The sequence below is a fragment of the Hemitrygon akajei genome, chromosome 25 (genome assembly GCF_048418815.1).
Source record: "Hemitrygon akajei chromosome 25, sHemAka1.3, whole genome shotgun sequence".
In the NCBI taxonomy this organism is placed as follows: domain Eukaryota; kingdom Metazoa; phylum Chordata; class Chondrichthyes; order Myliobatiformes; family Dasyatidae; genus Hemitrygon; species Hemitrygon akajei.
The window spans coordinates 2,934,532-2,956,611 of NC_133148.1; the positions used below are offsets into that span (position 1 = coordinate 2,934,532).

The following is a 22,080-nucleotide window of genomic DNA, read 5'->3' on the forward strand; positions in this document are numbered from 1 at the left end:
GGTGACATCCATCATTAGGAACCCTCACCGTCTGAGACATGCCTTCTTTTTGTACCTACCATCAGTGAGGATGTACAGGAGCCCGATGACTCCTTTTAGGAACAGCTTCGTCCTCTCAGATTTCTAAACAGTTCATGAACCCATGAACACTGCCTCAATATTTCTTTTATTTGCTCTAATTATTTATGTTGTAATTTATAATGATTTTATATCTTTGCACAGCCCTGTTGCTGGACAACAACAAATTTCTTGACCCGTGAAAATGATAATAAACTTAATTTTGATTGTGATCTCCTCCCCCCCCCCCCCCCCCCCAGTAACGAGAGCCTCTCGGTACGCTGGGAGTTAAGAAAGCAGACGGAAGCGGGGAAGGTGTGGTGAGGATCAGTCTGCAGGTCTGGGCAGGTAAACCCCACCCCAGGAGCAGACGTCTCCTTTGCTGCCTATAGCTCTGCCTGGTCCCCAGCTCCAGACGCCTGCCAGTCCACCACCGCCCTGCCTGGAGTGACCACAGCACACACTGGTATCTACCCCGGTGTCCTGGGACTTCTCTCCGTACCATGGTAAGTGAATGCAGAAACCTTAACCTGCTCCGTCTTATCAGATCTTCTCTACCTTCAGATCTTACTGCTGGGAGGGAGGCGGGGAAAGCGGTGGTTTCAGTGGGTCAGGGGATAATGCTGAAGTGTGGGGAAGTGATGTTGATGTAGGATGCTGCGGGTGTGTGTGTGTGTGTGTGTGTGTGTGTGTGTGTGTGTGTGTGTGTGTGTGTGTGTGTGTGTGTGTGTGTGTGTGTGTGTGTGTGTGTGTGTGTGTGTGTGTGCGCGCGCGCGCGCGTAATGACCTATTTCTTTGAGAGATGGAATGTGAGTGAGTGTGTTTGCGTGTGACAGAGATAGTGTGGATGAGAGATATTAGTGTCTGAAATAGAGACTGTGTGTGTGTGAGAGAGAGAGATTGGGTGACAGGGAGAGGCAGTGTGTGAGAGAGAGTGACAGTACACTCTGTTCTCAGAGAGGGCTTTACATTTGCCCTCCCTTCGCCTGCACCTCAGTGAATTCCACTTCCACTGTGACTCCGAGCTCTTCTTCCATCGCCTCCATCTCCGAGCCCACACTATTGGCAAGAATTCCCCACACCATACCACGACCCCCTTCTCCCGTCTCCAGCCCTCCTCCTCATCTTGGACATCCCGCTCTGGTTCTCTGCCTGCTTTGGATCTTTGTTGACGAGACATCAACCGTCTCGACTTCAGCACTGAATCTCCTCATTGAATCTCGAGCCCTCTGAATGCACTGCCCTCCGCTCTCTCTGCACCAATCCCAACCTCACTACCAAACCCAGAGACAAAGTGGGTGCAGTTTTCGAGTAGTGGACTGACCTCTACCTTGCTGAGGCCAGGCAGCAACTCTCGGACAACTCCTTGTACTTTAAAAGGATCCCACTCCAGACCTTCAGGCCACTGCCTCTTGCACCATCACAAACCTCATGAACTCTGGAGAACTCCCATCCATTGCCACCAACCTCATCTTCTGCTTACTCACTGTTCATTTCGATTTCCTATTCAAAATCCACAATCCTGACTGCCTGGGTAGGCCCACTGTTTCTGCCTGCTCTTGCCCCATTGAACTCATATCTGCATACCTCCACTCCATTCTATACCTCTGGGTTCAATCCCTTTCCACCTACATCTGTGACATTTCACATGCTCTTGATCTCAACAACTTACATCTCCCTGGCCCTCACCACCTCATTTCCGCTAAGCATGTCCCACCCTTATACACTTCTGATCCCCCATTAAGAAGGCCTTAAAACTTCCCACGTCTTTCTTGACACTAGAGCCGGCCAGTTCCCCTCCACCACTACCCTCTTCCACCTGGCAGAAATGGTCCTTAACCTCAACAATTTCTCTGTTGGCTCCTCCCACTGTCTCTGGAATTGAGGGGTAGGTATGGACACTCACGTGGACCCCAGCTATACCTGCTTTTTCGTTGGCTACATAGAGAAGTTCATGTTGCAAGCCTTCCCTGATATTGTTCCCCAACTCTTCCTGTGCTACACTGACGATGCATCGGTGCTGCTTCATGCACCCTTGCTGAGCTTGTCAGTTTCATCAACTTTGCCTCCACTTTCCACCAAGCTCTTAAATTCACTAGGTCCATTTCTAGCACCCTTCTCCCCTTTCTCAATCTCTCTGCCTTCATTTCTGGAGACAACTGTCTACCAATATGTTTTATAAACCTACTGATTCCCATGGCTATCGTGGCTATACCTGTTCCACCCTGTGTCCCGTAAAGATCCAATTCCCTTAGCTCAGTGTCTTCATTTCCAGGTTGAGGCTTCCCATTCCTCAATCACCTTTCCGCCATTTAACAGACATCTGCACTCGCCCCATCTTCCCGCTGCCTTAACAGGAACAGAGTTCCTCTTGTCCTCACCCCTTGACCCTCTGGTTCCAAAGCATCATTTTTTTCCAACTCCTGCCATCTTCATTGGGATGCTATCAGCAAACTCATCTTTACCTCTCCTCCACTCTCTGCTTTCTGCATGGATTGCACACCCCCCCCCCCCCATTCCCTTGTCCATTCATCCCTTGCCAGTAATCTCCCTCCTGGCACATATCACTGGCACAACAAGCAAGAGAAATGCTTCACCTGTCCGTTCACCCCCTCCCTGTCCTTCCGGTCCTTCACCTGCCAATCTGTCGGGGTCGTCACCTGTATCTGGTGCTCCTGATTCTGTCTCCTCTACATTGGCGGCATCTGACGTAATTTGGGGCACTGCTTTGACGAGCATCTCTGCTCCATTCCTGAAAAGTGGAATTTTCTGATGGCCATCCGCTTTAATTCCTATCCCCATTCCTGACCCAAGAAGTCGGTAAATGATTTTCTCTTCTGTCATGATGACGCCACTCTTCGCTTGAAGGAGCAGCAGCTCACATTCAATCCCTCCAGCCTGATGGCATGAACATCAATTTATAATATAATAACTACAGCACAGAAACAGGCCATCTCGGCCCTTCTAGTCTGTGCTGAATGCTTACTCTCACCTAGTCCCACCGACCCGCACTCAGCCCATAACCCTCCATTCCTTTCCTGTCCATATACCTATCCAATTTTTTTTGAAATGACAAAATTGAACCTGCCTCTACCACTTCTACTGGAAGCTTGTTCCACACAGCTACCACTCTCTGAGTAAAGAAGTTCTCCCTCGTGTTACCCCTAAACTTTTGCCCCTTAACTCTCAACTCGTGTCCTCTTCTTTGAATCTCCCCTACTCTCAATGGAAAAAGTCTGTCCACGTCAACTCTATCCCCCCTCATTATTTTAAATACCTCTATCAAGTCCCTCCTCAACCTTCTACACTCCAAAGAATAAAGACCTAACTTGTTCAACATTTCCCTGTAACTTAGGTGGTGAACTCCGGGTAACATTCTAGTAAATCTCCTCTGTACTCTCTCTATTTTGATGACATCTTTCCTATAATTCGGTGACCAGAACTGTACACGATACTCTAAATTTGGCCTCACCAATGCCTTGTACAATTTTAACATTACATCCCAACTCCTATACTCAATACTCTGATTTATAAAGGCCAGTATACCAAAGACAAAGACAGCATGTGAGGGATAGGGACCATGTTTGAGGGATAGGGACAATGTGTGAGGGACTGGGACAGCGTTTGAGGGAGAGGGACAGTGTGTGAGGAATAGGGACAGCATGTGAGGGACAGGAACAGCATGTGAGGTCTAGGGAGCGTGTTTGAGGGATAGGGACAGTATGTGAGGGATAGGGACATTGTCTGAGGGAGAGGGGCAGTGTGTGAGTGATAGGGACAGTGTGAGTGAAAGGGTCAGTGTGTGAGGGATAGGGATAGTGTGTGAGGGAGAGGGATAGCGTGTGAGGGAAGGAACAGTATGTGAGGGATCGGGAAAGCATGTGAGGGAGAGGAACTGTGTGAGGGAAGGGACAGTGTGTGAGGGATAGGGACAGTGTGTGAGGGAGAGGTACAGTGTGCGAGGGAGAGGTACAGTGTGTGTGGGATAGGAACAGTGTGTGACGGAAGGGACAGCTTTTGATGGATAGGGACAGTGTGTGAGGGATAGGGACAGTGTGTGAGGGATAGGGACAGTGTGTGAGGGATAGGGACAGTGTTTGAGCGATAGGGACAGTGTGTGAGGGAGAGGGACAGTGTGTGAGGGAGAGGTACAGTGTGTGTGGGATAGGGACAGTGTGTGAGGGGTAGGGAAAGCATGTGAGGGAAGGGACAGTGTGTGAGGGGTAGGGACAGTGTGTGAGCGATAGGGACAGTGTGTGAGGGAGAGGGACAGTGTGTGAGGGAGAGGTACAGTGTGTGTGGGATAGGAACAGTGTGTGACGGAAGGGACAGCTTTTGATGGAGAGGGACAGTTTGTGAGGGAGACAGACAGTGTCTGAGGCAGAGGCACAGTGTGTGAGGGAGAGGGATAGTGTGTGAGGGAGAGGGACAGTTTGTGAGTGAGAGGGACAGTGTATGAGGGAGACAGACAGTGTCTGAGGCAGAGGCACAGTGTGTGAGGGAGAGGGATAGTGTGTGTGGGATAGGGACAGTGTATGAGGGAGAGGGACAGTGTGTGTGGGATAGGGACAGCGTGTGAGGGATAGGGACAGTGTGTGTGGGATAGGGACAGTGTGTGTGGGAGAGGGACAGTGTGTGTGGGATAGGGACAGTGTGTGAGGGATAGGGACAGTGTGTGTGGGAGAGGGACAGTGTGTGAGGGATAGGGACAGTGTGTGTGGGATAGGGACAGTGTGTGTGGGATAGGGACAGCGTGTGAGGGATAGGGACAGTGTGTGAGGGATAGGGACAGTGTCTGAGGGAGAGGAACAGTGTGTGACGGAAGGGACAGCTTTTGATGGAGAGGGACAGTGTGTGAGGGATAGGGATAGTGTGTGAGGGACAGGAACAGCGTGGGAAGGACAGGGGCAGAGTGTGTGTGGGATAGGGACTGTGTGTGAGGGAAGGGACAGTGTGTGAGGGAAGGGACATTGTGTGAGGGAAGGGACATTGTGTGAGGGAAGGGACAGTATGTGAGGGATAGGGACAGAGTGTGAGGGACAGGGACAGTGTGTGTGGGACAGGGACTGTGTGTGTGGGACAGGGACTGTGTGTGAGGGAAGGGACAGTATGTGAGGGAAGGGACAGTATGTGTGGGATAGGGACAGTGTGTGTGGGAGAGGGACTGTGTGTGGGAGAGGGACTGTGTGTGGGATAGGGACAGTGTGTGTGGGATAGGGACAGTGTGTGAGGGAAGGGACAGTATGTGAGGGATAGGGACAGTGTGTGAGGGAAGGGACAGTGAGTGAGGGACAGGGACAGTGTGTGTGAGTGATAGGGAAAGTGTGTGAGGGATAGGGACAGTGTGTGAGGGATAGGGAGAGTGTGTGAGGGAGAGGGACAGTGTGTGAGTGATAGGGACAGTGTGTGTGGGATAGGGACAGTGTGTGTGAGTGATAGGGAAAGTGTGTGTGGGATAGGGACAGTGTGTGTGAGTGATAGGGAAAGTGCGTGTGAGATAGGGACAGTGTGTGTGAGTGATAGGGAAAGTGTGTGAGGGACAGGGACTGTGTGTGTGGGACAGGGACAGTGTGTGTGGGATAGGGACAGTGTGTGTGAGTGATAGGGAAAGTGTGTGTGGGATAGGGACAGTGTGTGTGAGTGATAGGGAAAGTGTGTGTGGGATAGGGACAGTGTGTGTGAGTGATAGGGAAAGTGCGTGTGAGATAGGGACAGTGTGTGTGAGTGATAGGGAAAGTGTGTGTGGGATAGGGACAGTGTGTGTGAGTGATAGGGAAAGTGTGTGTGGGATAGGGACAGTGTGTGTGAGTGATAGGGACAGTGTGTGAGGGAGAGGGACAGTGTGTGTGGGATAGGGAAAGTGTGTGAGGGATAGGGACAGTGTGTGTGAGTGATAGGGAAAGTGTGTGTGGGACAGGGACTGTGTGTGTGGGACAGGGACAGTGTGTGTGGGATAGGGACAGTGTGTGTGGGAGAGGGACAGTGTCTGTGAGTGATAGGGAAAGTGTGTGAGGGATAGGGACAGTGTGTGAGGGATAGGGACAGTGTGTGAGGGAGAGGGACAGTGTGTGAGTGATAGGGACAGTGTGTGTGAGTGATAGGGAAAGTGTGTGAGGGATAGGGACAGTGTGTGTGGGATAGGGAAAGTGTGTGTGGGATAGGGACAGTGTGTGTGGGACAGGGACTGTGTGTGTGGGACAGGGACAGTGTGTGTGGGACAGGGACAGTGTGTGAGGGATAGGGACAGTGTGTGAGGGAGAGGGACATTGTGTGTGAGTGATAGGTTCAGTGTGTGTGAGTGATAGGGAAAGTGTGTGTGAGTGATAGGGACAGTGTGTGTGAGTGATAGGTTCAGTGTGTGTGAGTGATAGGGAAAGTGTGTGAGGGACAGAGAAAGTGTGTGAGGGAGAGGGACAGTGTGTGAGGGATAGGGAAAGTGTGTGAGGGAAGGGACAGTGTGTGAGGGAAGGGACAGTATGTGAGGGATAGGGACAGTGTGTGAGGGACAGGGACAGTGTGTGTGAGTGATAGGGAAAGTGTGTGAGGGAAGGGACAGTGTGTGAGGGAAGGGACAGTGTGTGAGGGATAGGGACAGTATGTGAGGGACAGGGACAGTGTGTGAGGGATAGGGAAAGTGTGTGAGGGAAGGGACAGTGTGTGAGGGAAGGGACAGTGTGTGTGGGATAGGGACAGCGTGTGAGGGATAGGGACAGTGTGTGAGGGAGAGGGACAGTGTGTGAGGGATAGGGACATTGTGTGTGGGATAGGGACATTGTGTGTGGGATAGGGACAGTGTGTGTGGGATAGGGACAGTGTGTGTGGGACAGGGACAGTGTGTGAGGGAGAGGGACAGTGTGTGTTGGATAGGGACAGTGTGTGAGGGATAGGGACAGTGTGTGAGGGACAGGGACAGTGTGTGTGAGTGATAGGGAAAGTGTGTGAGGGAAGGGACAGTGTGTGTGAGTGATAGGGACAGTGTGTGTGAGGGATAGGGAAAGTGTGTGTGGGATAGGGACAGTGTGTGAGTGATAAGGACAGCATGTGAGGGAGAGGAACAGTGTGTGAGGGAGAGGAACAGTGTGTGTGGGATAGGGATAGTGTTTGTGGGATAGGGATAGCGTGTGAGGGATAGGAACTGTGTGTGTGGGATAGGGACAGTATGTGTGGGAGAGGGACAGCGTGTGAGGGATAGGGACAGTGTGTGAGGGATAGGGACAGTGTGTGTGGGATAGGGACAGCGTGTGTGGGATAGGGACATTGTGTGTGGGATAGGGACATTGTGTGTGGGAGAGGTACAGTGTGTGAGGGATAGGGACAGTGTGTGAGGGATAGGGATAGTGTTTGTGGGATAGGGATAGCGTGTGAGGGATAGGAACTGTGTGTGTGGGATAGGGACAGTATGTGTGGGAGAGGGACAGCGTGTGAGGGATAGGGACAGTGTGTGAGGGATAGGGACAGTGTGTGTGGGATAGGGACATTGTGTGTGGGATAGGGACATTGTGTGTGGGATAGGGACAGTGTGTGTGGGAGAGGTACAGTGTGTGTGGGATAGGGACAGTGTGTGTGGGATAGGGACATTGTGTGTGGGATAGGGACATTGTGTGTGGGATAGGGACAGTGTGTGTGGGAGAGGTACAGTGTGTGTGGGATAGGGACATTGTGTGTGGGAGAGGTACTGTGTGTGTGGGATAGGGACAGCGTGTGAGGGATAGGGACAGTGTGTGTGGGAGAGGGACAGTGTGTGTGGGAGAGGTACTGTGTGTGTGGGATAGGGACAGTGTGTGTGGGATAGGGACAGTGTGTGTGGGAGAGGGACAGTGTGTGTGGGAGAGGTACTGTGTGTGTGGGATAGGGACAGCGTGTGAGGGATAGGGACAGTGTGTGTGGGAGAGGGACAGTGTTTGAGGGATAGGGACAGTGTGTGTGGGAGAGGGACAGTGTGTGTGGCATAGGGACAGCGTGTGAGGGATAGGGACAGTGTGTGAGGGATAGGGACAGTGTGTGTGGGATAGGGACAGTGTTTGAGGGATAGGGACAGTGTGTGTGAGTGATAGGGAAAGTGTGTGTGGGACAGGGACTGTGTGTGTGGGACAGGGACAGTGTGTGTGGGATAGGGACAGTATGTGTGGGAGAGGGACAGTGTGTGAGTGATAGGGAAAGTGTGTGTGGGACAGGGACTGAGTGTGTGGGACAGGGACAGTGTGTGTGGGACAGGGAAAGTGTGTGTGGGATAGGGAAAGTGTGTGTGGGACAGGGACAGTGTGTGAGGGAAGGGACAGTGTGTGAGGGATAGGGACAGTGTGTGAGGGATAGGAACAGTGTGTGAGGGATAGGGACAGTGTGTGAGGGATAGGGACATTGTGTGTGGGATAGGGACAGTGTGTGAGGGAAGGGACAGTATGTGAGGGATAGGGACAGTGTGTGAGGGATAGGAACAGTGTGTGACAGAAGGGACAGCTTTTGATGGAGAGGGACAGTGTGTGAGGGATAGGAACAGTGTGTGACGGAAGGGACAGCTTTTGATGGAGAGGGACAGTGTGTGAGGGATAGGGATAGTGTGTGAGGGACAGGAACAGCGTGGGAAGGACAGGGGCAGTGTGTGTGGGATAGGGACTGTGTGTGAGGGATAGGGACAGTGTGTGAGGGATAGGGACAGTGTGTGTGGGAGAGGGACAGTGTGTGAGGGATAGGGATAGTGTGTGAGGGACAGGAACAGCGTGGGAAGGACAGGGGCAGTGTGTGTGGGATAGGGACTGTGTGTGAGGGAAGGGACAGTGTGTGAGGGAAGGGACATTGTGTGAGGGAAGGGACAGTATGTGAGGGATAGGGACAGTGTGTGAGGGACAGGGACAGTGTGTGTGGGACAGGGACTGTGTGTGTGGGATAGGGACTGTGTGTGAGGGAAGGGACAGTATGTGAGGGAAGGGACAGTATGTGTGGGATAGGGACAGTGTGTGTGGGAGAGGGACTGTGTGTGGGAGAGGGACTGTGTGTAAGGGAAGGGACAGTATGTGAGGTATAGGGACAGTGTGTGAGGGAAGGGACAGTGAGTGAGGGACAGGGACAGTGTGTGTGTGATAGGGACAGTGTGTGAGGGATAGGGACAGTGTGTGAGGGAGAGGGACAGTGTGTGAGTGATAGGGACAGTGTGTGTGAGTGATAGGGAAAGTGTGTGTGGGATAGGGACAGTGTGTGTGAGTGATAGGGACAGTGTGTGAGGGAAGGGACAGTGTGTGTGGGATAGGGACAGTGTGTGTGGGATAGGGACAGTGTGTGTGAGTGATAGGGACAGTGTGTGAGGGAAGGGACAGTGTGTGTGGGATAGGGACAGTGTGTGTGGGACAGGGACTGTGTGTGAGGGATAGGGACAGTGTGTGTGAGTGATAGGGACAGTGTGTGAGTGATAGGGACAGTGTGTGTGAGTGATAGGGACAGTGTGTGTGGGATAGGGACAGTGTGTGTGAGTGATAGGGAAAGTGTGTGTGGGACAGGGACAGTGTGTGTGAGTGATAGGGAAAGTGTGTGAGGGATAGGGACAGTGTGTGAGGGATAGGGAAAGTGTGTGAGGGATAGGGAAAGTGTGTGAGGGATAGGGACAGTGTGTGAGGGATAGGGACAGTGTGTGTGAGTGATAGGGAAAGTGTGTGAGGGATAGGGACAGTGTGTGAGGGATAGGGACAGTGTGTGAGGGATAGGGACAGTGTGTGAGGGACAGGGACAGTGTGTGAGTGATAGGGACAGTGTGTGAGGGATAGGGACAGTGTGTGTGGGATAGGGATAGTGTGTGTGGGATAGGGAAAGTGTGTGTGGGATAGGGACAGTGTGTGTGAGTGATAGGGAAAGTGTGTGAGGGATAGGGACAGTGTGTGTGGGACAGGGACTGTGTGTGTGGGACAGGGACAGTGTGTGTGAGTGATAGGGAAAGTGTGTGTGGGACAGGGACTGTGTGTGTGGGATAGGGACTGTGTGTGTGGGACAGGGACAGTGTGTGTGGGATAGGGACAGTGTGTGTGGGAGAGGGACAGTGTGTGAGTGATAGGGAAAGTGTGTGTGGGACAGGGACTGTGTGTGTGGGATAGGGACTGTGTGTGTGGGACAGGGACAGTGTGTGTGGGACAGGGACAGTGTGTGAGGGAAGGGACAGTGTGTGTGGGATAGGGAAATTGTGTGTGGGATAGGGAAAGTGTGTGGGGGACAGGGACTGTGTGTGAGGGAAGGGACAGTATGTGAGGGATAGGGACAGCGTGTGAGGGATAGGGACAGTGTGTGAGGGACAGGGACAGTGTGTGTGAGATAGGGACAGTGTGTGAGGGATAGGGACAGTGTGTGTGAGATAGGGACAGTGTGTGAGGGATAGGGACAGTGTGTGAGGGATAGGGACAGTGTGTGAGGGATAGGGAAAGTGTGTGAGGGATAGGGACAGTGTGTGTGAGTGATAGGGAAAGTGTGTGTGGGACAGGGACTGTGTGTGAGGGAAGGGACAGTGTGTGTGGGATAGGGATAGTGTGTGTGGGATAGGGAAAGTGTGTGAGGGATAGGGACAGTGTGTGTGAGTGATAGGGAAAGTGTGTGTGGGACAGGGACTGTGTGTGAGGGAAGGGACAGTGTGTGTGGGATAGGGATAGTGTGTGAGGGATAGGGACAGTGTGTGTGGGATAGGGACAGTGTGTGAGGGAAGGGACAGTATGTGAGGGATAGGGACAGTGTGTGAGGGACAGGGACAGTGTGTGTGAGTGATAGGGAAAGTGTGTGAGGGATAGGGACAGTGTGTGTGGGATAGGGACAGTGTGTGTGAGATAGGGACAGTGTGTGAGGGATAGGGACAGTGTGTGTGGGAGAGGGACAGTGTGTGTGGGATAGGGACAGTGTGTGAGGGAGAGGGACAGTGTGTGAGTGATAGGGACAGCATGTGAGGGATAGGGACATTGTGTGTGGGATAGGGAAAGTGTGTGAGGGATAGGGACAGTGTGTGTGGGAGAGGTACAGTGTGTGTGGGATAGGGACAGTGTGTGAGGGATAGGGACAGTGTGTGAGGGATAGGGACAGTGTGTGTGGGATAGGGACAGTGTGTGAGGGAGAGGGACAGTGTGTGTGGGAGAGGGACAGTGTGTGTGGGATAGGGACAGTGTGTGAGTGATAGGGACAGCATGTGAGGGATAGGGACAGTGTGTGTGGGATAGGGACAGTATGTGAGGGATAGGGACAGTGTGTGAGGGATAGGGACAGCGTGTGAGGGAGAGGGACAGCGTGTGTGGGAGAGGGACAGTGTGTGTGGGATAGGGAAAGTGTGTGTGGGATAGGGACAGTGTGTGTGGGATAGGGACAGTGTGTGAGGGATAGAGACAGTGTGTGTGGGATAGGGACAGTGTGTGAGGGATAGGGACAGTGTGTGTGGGAGAGGGACAGTGTGTGAGGGATAGGGACAGCGTGTGAGGGAAGGGACATTGTGTGTGGGATAGGGACAGTATGTGAGGGATAGGGACAGTGTGTGAGGGATAGGGACAGCGTGTGAGGGAGAGGGACAGTGTGTGTGGGATAGGGACAGTGTGTGAGGGATAGGGACAGTGTGTGAGGGATAGGGACAGTGTGTGAGGGAGAGGGACAGTGTGTGTGGGATAGGGACAGTGTGTGTGGGAGAGGGACAGTGTGTGAGGGATAGGGATAGTGTGTGTGGGATAGGGACAGTGTGTGAGGGATAGGGACAGTGTGTGTGGGATAGGGACAGCGTGTGAGGGATAGGGACAGTGTGTGTGGGAGAGGGACAGTGTGTGTGGGAGAGGGACATTGTGTGAGGGATAGGGACATTGTGTGTGGGATAGGGACAGTGTGTGTGGGATAGGGACAGTGTGTGAGGGATAGGGACAGTGTGTGAGGGATAGGGACAGTGTGTGTGGGATAGGGACAGTGTGTGTGGGATAGGGAAAGTGTGTGTGGGATAGGGAAAGTGTGTGTGGGATAGGGACAGTGTGTGTGGGATAGGGACAGTGTGTGAGGGATAGGGACAGTGTGTGTGGGATAGGGACAGTGTGTGTGGGATAGGGACAGCGTGTGAGGGATAGGGACAGCGTGTGAGGGATAGGGACAGTGTGTGTGGGATAGGGACATTGTGTGTGGGATAGGGAAAGTGTGTGTGGGATAGGGACAGTGTGTGTGGGATAGGGACAGTGTGTGAGGGATAGGGACAGTGTGTGTGGGATAGGGACAGTGTGTGTGGGATAGGGACAGCGTGTGAGGGATAGGGACAGCGTGTGAGGGATAGGGACAGTGTGTGTGGGAGAGGGACAGTGTGTGTGGGATAGGGACATTGTGTGTGGGATAGGGACAGTGTGTGTGGGAGAGGTACAGTGTGTGTGGGATAGGGACAGTGTGTGAGGGATAGGGACAGTGTGTGAGGGATAGGGATAGTGTGTGTGGGATAGGGACAGCATGTGAGGGAGAGGAACAGTGTGTGAGGGAGAGGAACAGTGTGTGAGGGAGAGGAACAGTGTGTGTGGGATAGGGATAGTGTGTGTGGGATAGGGATAGCGTGTGAGGGATAGGGACATTGTCTGAGGGAGAGGAACTGTATGTGTGGGATAGGGACAGTGTGTGTGGGATAGGGACAGTGTGTGTGGGAGAGGGACAGTGTGTGTGGGATAGGGACAGCGTGTGAGGGATAGGGACAGTGTGTGTGGGAGAGGGACAGTGTGTGTGGGATAGGGACATTGTGTGTGGGATAGGGACAGTGTGTGTGGGAGAGGTACAGTGTGTGTGGGATAGGGACATTGTGTGTGGGATAGGGACAGTGTGTGTGGGAGAGGTACTGTGTGTGTGGGATAGGGACAGTGTGTGTGGGATAGGGACAGTGTGTGTGGGAGAGGGACAGTGTGTGTGGGATAGGGACAGCGTGTGTGGGAGAGGTACAGTGTGTGTGGGATAGGGACATTGTGTGAGGGATAGGGACAGTGTGTGAGGGATAGGGACAGCGTGTGAGGGATAGGGACAGTGTGTGTGGGAGAGGGACAGTGTGTGTGGGATAGGGACAGCGTGTGTGGGATAGGGACATTGTGTGTGGGATAGGGACAGCGTGTGAGGGATAGGGACAGCGTGTGAGGGAGAGGAACTGTGTGTGTGGGATAGGGACAGTGTGTGAGGGATAGGGACAGTGTGTGTGGGATAGGGACAGCGTGTGAGGGAGAGGAACTGTGTGTGTGGGATAGGGACAGTGTGTGAGGGATAGGGACAGTGTGTGTGGGATAGGGACAGTGTTTGAGGGATAGGGACAGTGTGTGTGGGACAGGGACAGCGTGTGAGGGAGAGGGACAATGTGTGTGGGATAGGGACTGTGTGTGGGAGAGGGACAGTGTGTGTGGGATAGGGACAGTGTGTGTGGGATAGGGACAGTGTGTGAGGGATAGGGACAATGTGTGTGGGATAGGAACTGTGTGTGTGGGATAGGGATAGTGTGTGTGGGATAGGGACAGCGTGTGAGGGAGAGGAACTGTGTGTGTGGGATAGGGACAGTGTGTGTGGGAGAGGGACAGTGTGTGTGGGATAGGGACAGTGTGTGAGGGATAGGGATAGTGTCTGTGGGAGAGGGACAGAATGTGAGGGATATGGACATTGTCTGAGGGAGAGGGACAGTGTGTGAGGGATAGGGATAGCGTGTGAGGGATAGGGTCAGTGTGTGAGGGATAGGGACAGTGTGTGTGGGATAGGGACAGTGTGTGTGGGAGAGGGACAGCGTGTGAGGGATAGGGTCAGTGTGTGAGGGATAGGGACAGTGTGTGTGGGATAGGGACATTGTGTGTGGGATAGGGACAGTGTGTGAGGGAGAGGGACAGTGTGTGAGTGATAGGGAAAGTGTGTGTGGGACAGGGACTGTGTGTGTGGGACAGGGACAGTGTGTGTGGGATAGGGACAGTGTGTGAGGGATAGGGACAGTGTGTGAGGGATAGGGAAAGTGTGTATGGGATAGGGACAGTGTTTGAGTGATAGGGAAAGTGTGTGTGGGACAGGGACTGTGTGTGTGGGACAGGGACAGTGTGTGAGGGAAGGGACAGTGTGTGTGGGATAGGGACAGTGTGTGAGGGAAGGGACAGTGTGTGTGGGATAGGGACAGTATGTGAGGGATAGGGACAGTGTGTGTGGGATAGGGACAGTGTGTGAGGGACAGGGACAGTGTGTGTGAGTGATAGGGAAAGTGTGTGAGGGATAGGGACAGTGTGTGTGAGTGATAGGGAAAGTGTGTGAGGGATAGGGACAGTGTGTGTGAGTGATAGGGAAAGTGTGTGAGGGATAGGGACGGTGTGTGAGGGATAGGGACAGTGTGTGAGGGACAGGGACAGTGTGTGAGGGATAGGGACAGTGTGTGTGGGATAGGAACAGTGTGTGACGGAAGGGACAGCTTTTGATGGAGAGGGACAGTTTGTGAGGGAGACAGACAGTGTCTGAGGCAGAGGCACAGTGTGTGAGGGAGAGGGATAGTGTGTGAGGGAGAGGGACAGTTTGTGAGTGAGAGGGACAGTGTATGAGGGAGACAGACAGTGTCTGAGGCAGAGGCACAGTGTGTGAGGGAGAGGGATAGTGTGTGTGGGATAGGGACAGCGTGTGAGGGATAGGGACAGTGTGTGGGGGAGAGGGACAGTGTGTGAGGGATAGGAACAGTGTGTGACGGAAGGGACAGCTTTTGATGGAGAGGGACAGTTTGTGAGGGAGACAGACAGTGTCTGAGGCAGAGGCACAGTGTGTGAGGGAGAGGGACAGTGTGTGTGGGATAGGGACAGTGTGTGTGGGATAGGGACAGCGTGTGAGGGATAGGGACAGTGTGTGTGGGATAGGGACAGCGTGTGAGGGATAGGAACAGTGTGTGACGGAAGGGACAGCTTTTGATGGAGAGGGACAGTTTGTGAGGGAGACAGACAGTGTCTGAGGCAGAGGCACAGTGTGTGAGGGAGAGGGACAGTGTGTGTGGGATAGGGACAGTGTGTGTGGGATAGGGACAGCGTGTGAGGGATAGGGACAGTGTGTGTGGTATAGGGACAGCGTGTGAGGGATAGGGACAGTGTGTGGGGGATAGGGACAGTGTGTGTGGGATAGGGACAGTGTGTGTGGGAGAGGGACAGTGTGTGAGGGATAGAGACAGTGTGTGTGGGATAGGGACAGTGTGTGGGATAGGGACAGTGTGTGTGGGAGAGGGACAGTGTGTGAGTGATAGGGAAAGTGTGTGTGGGACAGGGACAGTGTGTGTGGGACAGGGACAGTGTGTGAGGGAAGGGACAGTGTGTGTGGGATAGGGACAGTGTGTGTGGGATAGGGACAGTGTGTGAGTGATAGGGACAGTGTGTGTGGGACAGGGACAGTGTGTGTGGGACAGGGACAGTGTGTGAGGGAAGGGACAGTGTGTGTGGGATAGGGAAAGTGTGTGTGGGATAGGGAAAGTGTGTGTGGGACAGGGACTGTGTGTGAGGGAAGGGACAGTATGTGAGGGATAGGGACAGTGTGTGAGGGATAGGAACAGTGTGTGACAGAAGGGACAGCTTTTGATGGAGAGGGACAGTGTGTGAGGGATAGGGACAGTGTGTGTGGGATAGGGACTGTGTGTGAGGGAAGGGACATTGTGTGAGGGAAGGGACAGTATGTGAGGGATAGGGACAGTGTGTGTGGGACAGGGACAGTGTGTGTGGGACAGGGACTGTGTGTGTGGGACAGGGACTGTGTGTGAGGGAAGGGACAGTATGTGAGGGAAGGGACAGTATGTGTGGGATAGGGACAGTGTGTGTGGGAGAGGGACTGTGTGTGGGAGAGGGACTGTGTGTGGGAGAGGGACTGTGTGTAAGGGAAGGGACAGTATGTGAGGTATAGGGACAGTGTGTGAGGGAAGGGACAGTGAGTGAGGGACAGGGACAGTGTGTGTGAGTGATAGGGAAAGTGTGTGAGGGATAGGGACAGTGTGTGAGGGATAGGGACAGTGTGTGAGGGAGAGGGACAGTGTGTGAGTGATAGGGACAGCATGTGAGGGATAGGGACAGTGTGTGAGTGATAGGGACAGTGTGTGTGAGTGATAGAGAAAGTGTGTGTGGGATAGGGACAGTGTGTGTGGGATAGGGACAGTGTGTGAGTGATAGGGACAGTGTGTGTGGGATAGGGACAGTGTGTGTGAGTGATAGGGAAAGTGTGTGAGGGATAGGGACAGTGTGTGAGGGATAGGGACAGTGTGTGAGGGACAGGGACAGTGTGTGTGGGATAGGGACAGTGTGTGTGGGATAGGGACAGTGTGTGTGAGTGATAGGGAAAGTGAGTGTGGGATAAGGACAGTGTGTGAGGGACAGGGACAGTGTGTGTGGGATAGGGACAGTGTGTGTGGGATAGGGACAGTGTGTGAGGGACAGGGACAGTGTGTGTGGGATAGGGACAGTGTGTGTGGGACAGGGACAGTGTGTGTGGGATAGGGACAGTGTGTGAGGGAAGGGACAGTATGTGAGGGATAGGGACAGTATGTGAGGGATAGGGACAGTGTGTGTGAGTGATAGGGAAAGTGTGTGTGGGACAGGGACTGTGTGTGAGGGAAGGGACAGTGTGTGTGGGATAGGGAAAGTGTGTGTGGGACAGGGACTGTGTGTGAGGGAAGGGACAGTATGTGAGGGATAGGGACAGTATGTGAGGGATAGGGACAGTGTGTGTGGGACAGGGACTGTGTGTGTGGGACAGGGACAGTGTGTGAGGGAAGGGACAGTGTGTGTGGGATAGGGAAAGTGTGTGTGGGACAGGGACTGTGTGTGAGGGAAGGGACAGTATGTGAGGGATAGGGACAGTGTGTGAGGGACAGGGACAGTGTGTGTGAGTGATAGGGAAAGTGTGTGAGGGATAGGGACAGTGTGTGAGGGATAGGGAAAGTGTGTGAGGGATAGGGACAGTGTGTGTGAGTGATAGGGAAAGTGTGTGAGGGATAGGGACAGTGTGTGTGAGTGATAGGGAAAGTGTGTGTGGGACAGGGACTGTGTGTGAGGGAAGGGACAGTATGTGAGGGATAGGGACAGTGTGTGAGGGATAGGGATAGTGTGTGAGGGACAGGGACAGTGTGTGTGAGTGATAGGGAAAGTGTGTGAGGGATAGGGACAGTGTGTGTGAGTGATAGGGAAAGTGTGTGTGGGATAGGGACAGTGTGTGTAAGTGATAGGGAAAGTGTGTGAGGGATAGGGACAGTGTGTGTGAGTGATAGGGAAAGTGTGTGTGGGACAGGGACTGTGTGTGTGGGACAGGGACAGTGTGTGTGGGATAGGGACAGTGTGTGTGGGAGAGGGACAGTGTGTGAGTGATAGGGAAAGTGTGTGTGGGACAGGGACAGTGTGTGTGGGATAGGGAAAGTGTGTGTGGGACAGGGACTGTGTGTGAGGGAAGGGACAGTATGTGAGGGATAGGGACAGTGTGTGAGGGACAGGGACAGTGTGTGTGAGTGATAGGGAAAGTGTGTGAGGGATAGGGACAGTGTGTGAGGGATAGGGAAAGTGTGTGAGGGATAGGGACAGTGTGTGTGAGTGATAGGGAAAGTGTGTGAGGGATAGGGACAGTGTGTGTGAGTGATAGGGAAAGTGTGTGTGGGACAGGGACTGTGTGTGAGGGAAGGGACAGTATGTGAGGGATAGGGACAGTGTGTGAGGGATAGGGATAGTGTGTGAGGGACAGGGACAGTGTGTGTGAGTGATAGGGAAAGTGTGTGAGGGATAGGGACAGTGTGTGTGAGTGATAGGGAAAGTGTGTGTGGGATAGGGACAGTGTGTGTAAGTGATAGGGAAAGTGTGTGAGGGATAGGGACAGTGTGTGTGAGTGATAGGGAAAGTGTGTGTGGGACAGGAACAGTGTGTGTGGGATAGGGACAGTGTGTGTGGGATAGGGACAGTGTGTGAGGGAAGGGACAGTATGTGAGGGATAGGGACAGTATGTGAGGGATAGGGACAGTGTGTGTGAGTGATAGGGAAAGTGTGTGTGGGACAGGGACTGTGTGTGTGGGACAGGGACAGTGTGTGTGGGATAGGGACAGTGTGTGTGGGATAGGGACAGTGTGTGAGGGAAGGGACAGTATGTGAGGGATAGGGACAGTATGTGAGGGATAGGGACAGTGTGTGTGAGTGATAGGGAAAGTGTGTGTGGGACAGGGACTGTGTGTGTGGGACAGGGACAGTGTGTGTGGGATAGGGACAGTGTGTGTGGGAGAGGGACAGTGTGTGAGTGATAGGGAAAGTGTGTGTGGGACAGGGACTGTGTGTGTGGGACAGGGACAGTGTGTGTGGGACAGGGACAGTGTGTGAGGGAAGGGACATTGTGTGTGGGATAGGGAAAGTGTGTGTGGGATAGGGAAAGTGTGTGTGGGACAGGGACTGTGTGTGAGGGAAGGGACAGTATGTGAGGGATAGGGACAGTGTGTGAGGGACAGGGACAGTGTGTGTGAGTGATAGGGAAAGTGTGTGAGGGATAGGGACAGTGTGTGTGGGACAGGGACTGTGTGTGAGGGAAGGGACAGTATGTGAGGGATAGGGACAGTATGTGAGGGATAGGGACAGTGTGTGAGGGATAGGGACAGTGTGTGTGGGATAGGGACAGTGTGTGAGGGATAGGGACAGTGTGTGTGGGATAGGGACAGTGTGTGAGGGATAGGGACAGTGTGTGTGAGTGATAGGGAAAGTGTGTGAGGGATAGGGACAGTGTGTGTGGGATAGGGACAGTGTGTGTGAGGGATAGGGAAAGTGTGTGAGGGATAGGGACAGTGTGTGTGGGAGAGGGACAGTGTGTGTGAGGGATAGGGAAAGTGTGTGAGGGATAGGGACAGTGTGTGTGGGAGAGGGACAGTGTGTGTGAGGGATAGGGACAGTGTGTGTGAGTGATAGGGAAAGTGTGTGAGGGATAGGGACAGTGTGTGTGGGATAGGGACAGCATGTGAGGGAGAGGAACAGTGTGTGAGGGAGAGGAACAGTGTGTGTGAGTGATAGGGAAAGTGTGTGAGGGATAGGGACAGTGTGTGTGGGACAGGGACTGTGTGTGAGGGATAGGGACAGTGTGTGAGGGACAGGGACAGTGTGTGTGGGATAGGGACAGTGTGTGTGGGATAGGAACAGTGTGTGTGAGTGATAGGGAAAGTGTGTGAGTGATAGGGAAAGTGTGTGTGGGACAGGGACTGTGTGTGAGGGAAGGGACAGTATGTGAGGGATAGGGACAGTATGTGAGGGATAGGGACAGTGTGTGAGGGACAGGGACAGTGTGTGTGGGATAGGGACAGCATGTGAGGGAGAGGAACAGTGTGTGAGGGAGAGGAACAGTGTGTGTGAGTGATAGGGAAAGTGTGTGAGGGATAGGGACAGTGTGTGTGGGATAGGGACAGTGTGTGTGAGTGATAGGGAAAGTGTGTGAGGGATAGGGACAGTGTGTGTGAGTGATAGGGAAAGTGTGTGTGGGACAGGGACTGTGTGTGAGGGAAGGGACAGTATGTGAGGGATAGGGACAGTATGTGAGGGATAGGGACAGTGTGTGAGGGATAGGGAAAGTGTGTGAGGGATAGGGACAGTGTGTGAGGGATAGGGACAGTGTGTGTGGGATAGGGACAGTGTGTGTGGGATAGGGACAGCATGTGAGGGAGAGGAACAGTGTGTGAGGGAGAGGAACAGTGTGTGTGGGAGAGGGACAGTGTGTGAGGGAGAGGAACAGTGTGTGAGGGAGAGGAACAGTGTGTGTGGGAGAGGGACAGTGTGTGAGGGAAGGGACAGTGTGTGTGGGATAGGGACAGTGTGTGTGGGATAGGGACAGCATGTGAGGGAGAGGAACAGTGTGTGAGGGAGAGGAACAGTGTGTGAGGGATAGGGACAGCTTTTGATGGAGAGGGACAGTGTGGGAGGGATAGGGATAGTGTGTGAGGGACAGGAACAGCGTGGGAAGGACAGGGGCAGTGTGTGTGGGATAGGGACTGTGTGTGAGGGAAGGGACATTGTGTGAGGGAAGGGACAGTATGTGAGGGATAGGGACAGTGTGTGTGGGATAGGGACTGTGTGTGAGGGAAGGGACATTGTGTGAGGGAAGGGACAGTATGTGAGGGATAGGGACAGTATGTGAGGGATAGGGACAGTGTGTGTGGGACAGGGACTGTGTGTGTGGGACAGGGACAGTGTGTGAGGGAAGGGACAGTGTGTGTGGGATAGGGAAAGTGTGTGTGGGACAGGGACTGTGTGTGAGGGAAGGGACAGTATGTGAGGGATAGGGACAGTGTGTGAGGGACAGGGACAGTGTGTGTGAGTGATAGGGAAAGTGTGTGAGGGATAGGGACAGTGTGTGAGGGATAGGGAAAGTGTGTGAGGGATAGGGACAGTGTGTGTGAGTGATAGGGAAAGTGTGTGAGGGATAGGGACAGTGTGTGTGAGTGATAGGGAAAGTGTGTGTGGGACAGGGACTGTGTGTGAGGGAAGGGACAGTATGTGAGGGATAGGGACAGTGTGTGAGGGATAGGGATAGTGTGTGAGGGACAGGGACAGTGTGTGTGAGTGATAGGGAAAGTGTGTGAGGGATAGGGACAGTGTGTGTGAGTGATAGGGAAAGTGTGTGTGGGATAGGGACAGTGTGTGTAAGTGATAGGGAAAGTGTGTGAGGGATAGGGACAGTGTGTGTGAGTGATAGGGAAAGTGTGTGTGGGACAGGAACAGTGTGTGTGGGATAGGGACAGTGTGTGTGGGATAGGGACAGTGTGTGAGGGAAGGGACAGTATGTGAGGGATAGGGACAGTATGTGAGGGATAGGGACAGTGTGTGTGAGTGATAGGGAAAGTGTGTGTGGGACAGGGACTGTGTGTGTGGGCAGGGACAGTGTGTGTGGGATAGGGACAGTGTGTGTGGGAGAGGGACAGTGTGTGAGTGATAGGGAAAGTGTGTGTGGGACAGGGACTGTGTGTGTGGGACAGGGACAGTGTGTGTGGGACAGGGACAGTGTGTGAGGGAAGGGACATTGTGTGTGGGATAGGGAAAGTGTGTGTGGGATAGGGAAAGTGTGTGTGGGACAGGGACTGTGTGTGAGGGAAGGGACAGTATGTGAGGGATAGGGACAGTGTGTGAGGGACAGGGACAGTGTGTGTGAGTGATAGGGAAAGTGTGTGAGGGATAGGGACAGTGTGTGTGGGATAGGGACAGTGTGTGTGAGTGATAGGGAAAGTGTGTGAGGGATAGGGACAGTATGTGTGGGATAGGGACAGTGTGTGTGGGATAGGGACAGTGTGTGTGGGATAGGGACAGTGTGTGTGGGATAGGGACAGTGTGTGAGGGATAGGGACAGCATGTGTGGGATAGGGACAGTGTGTGTGAGTGATAGGGAAAGTGTGTGAGGGATAGGGACAGTATGTGTGGGATAGGGACTGTGTGTGTGGGATAGGGACAGTGTGTGTGGGATAGGGACTGTGTGTGAGGGAGAGGGACAGTGTGTGTGGGATAGGGACTGTGTGTGAGGGAAGGGACAGTGTGTGAGGGATAGGGGCAGTATGTGAGGGATAGGGACAGTGTGTGAGGGATAGGGACAGTGTGTGAGGGAGAGGGACAGTGTGTGTGGGATAGGGACTGTGTGTGAGGGAAGGGACAGTATGTGAGGGATAGGGACAGTGTGTGTGAGGGATAGGGACAGTGTGTGTGGGATAGGGACAGTGTGTGTGAGTGATAGGGAAAGTGTGTGAGGGATAGGGACAGTATGTGTGGGATAGGGACAGTGTGTGTGGGATAGGGACTGTGTGTGAGGGAAGGGACAGTGTGTGAGGGATAGGGACAGTGTGTGAGGGATAGGGAAAGTGTGTGAGGGATAGGGACAGTGTGTGAGGGATAGGGAAAGTGTGTGTGGGACAGGGACTGTGTGTGAGGGAAGGGACAGTATGTGAGGGATAGGGACAGTATGTGAGGGATAGGGACAGTATGTGAGGGATAGGGACAGTGTGTGTGAGTGATAGGGAAAGTGTGTGTGGGACAGGGACTGTGTGTGAGGGATAGGGACAGTGTGTGAGGGAGAGGGACTGTGTGTGAGGGATAG

General features: G+C 53.4%; 1 protein-coding gene across 1 annotated transcript in view; it reads left to right on the forward strand.

Moving 5' to 3' along the window:
- Positions 1-414: 414 nt before the first annotated feature.
- The window catches only part of LOC140716331 (leukotriene B4 receptor 1-like), a 129,098-nt gene continuing 107,432 nt past the window's right edge, over positions 415-22,080 (forward strand). The window contains exon 1 of the mRNA XM_073028945.1: positions 415-563. Coding sequence (XP_072885046.1) covers positions 561-563 — 3 coding nt within the window. The 5' untranslated portion in view covers positions 415-560. The remainder of the gene's footprint in view (positions 564-22,080) is intronic.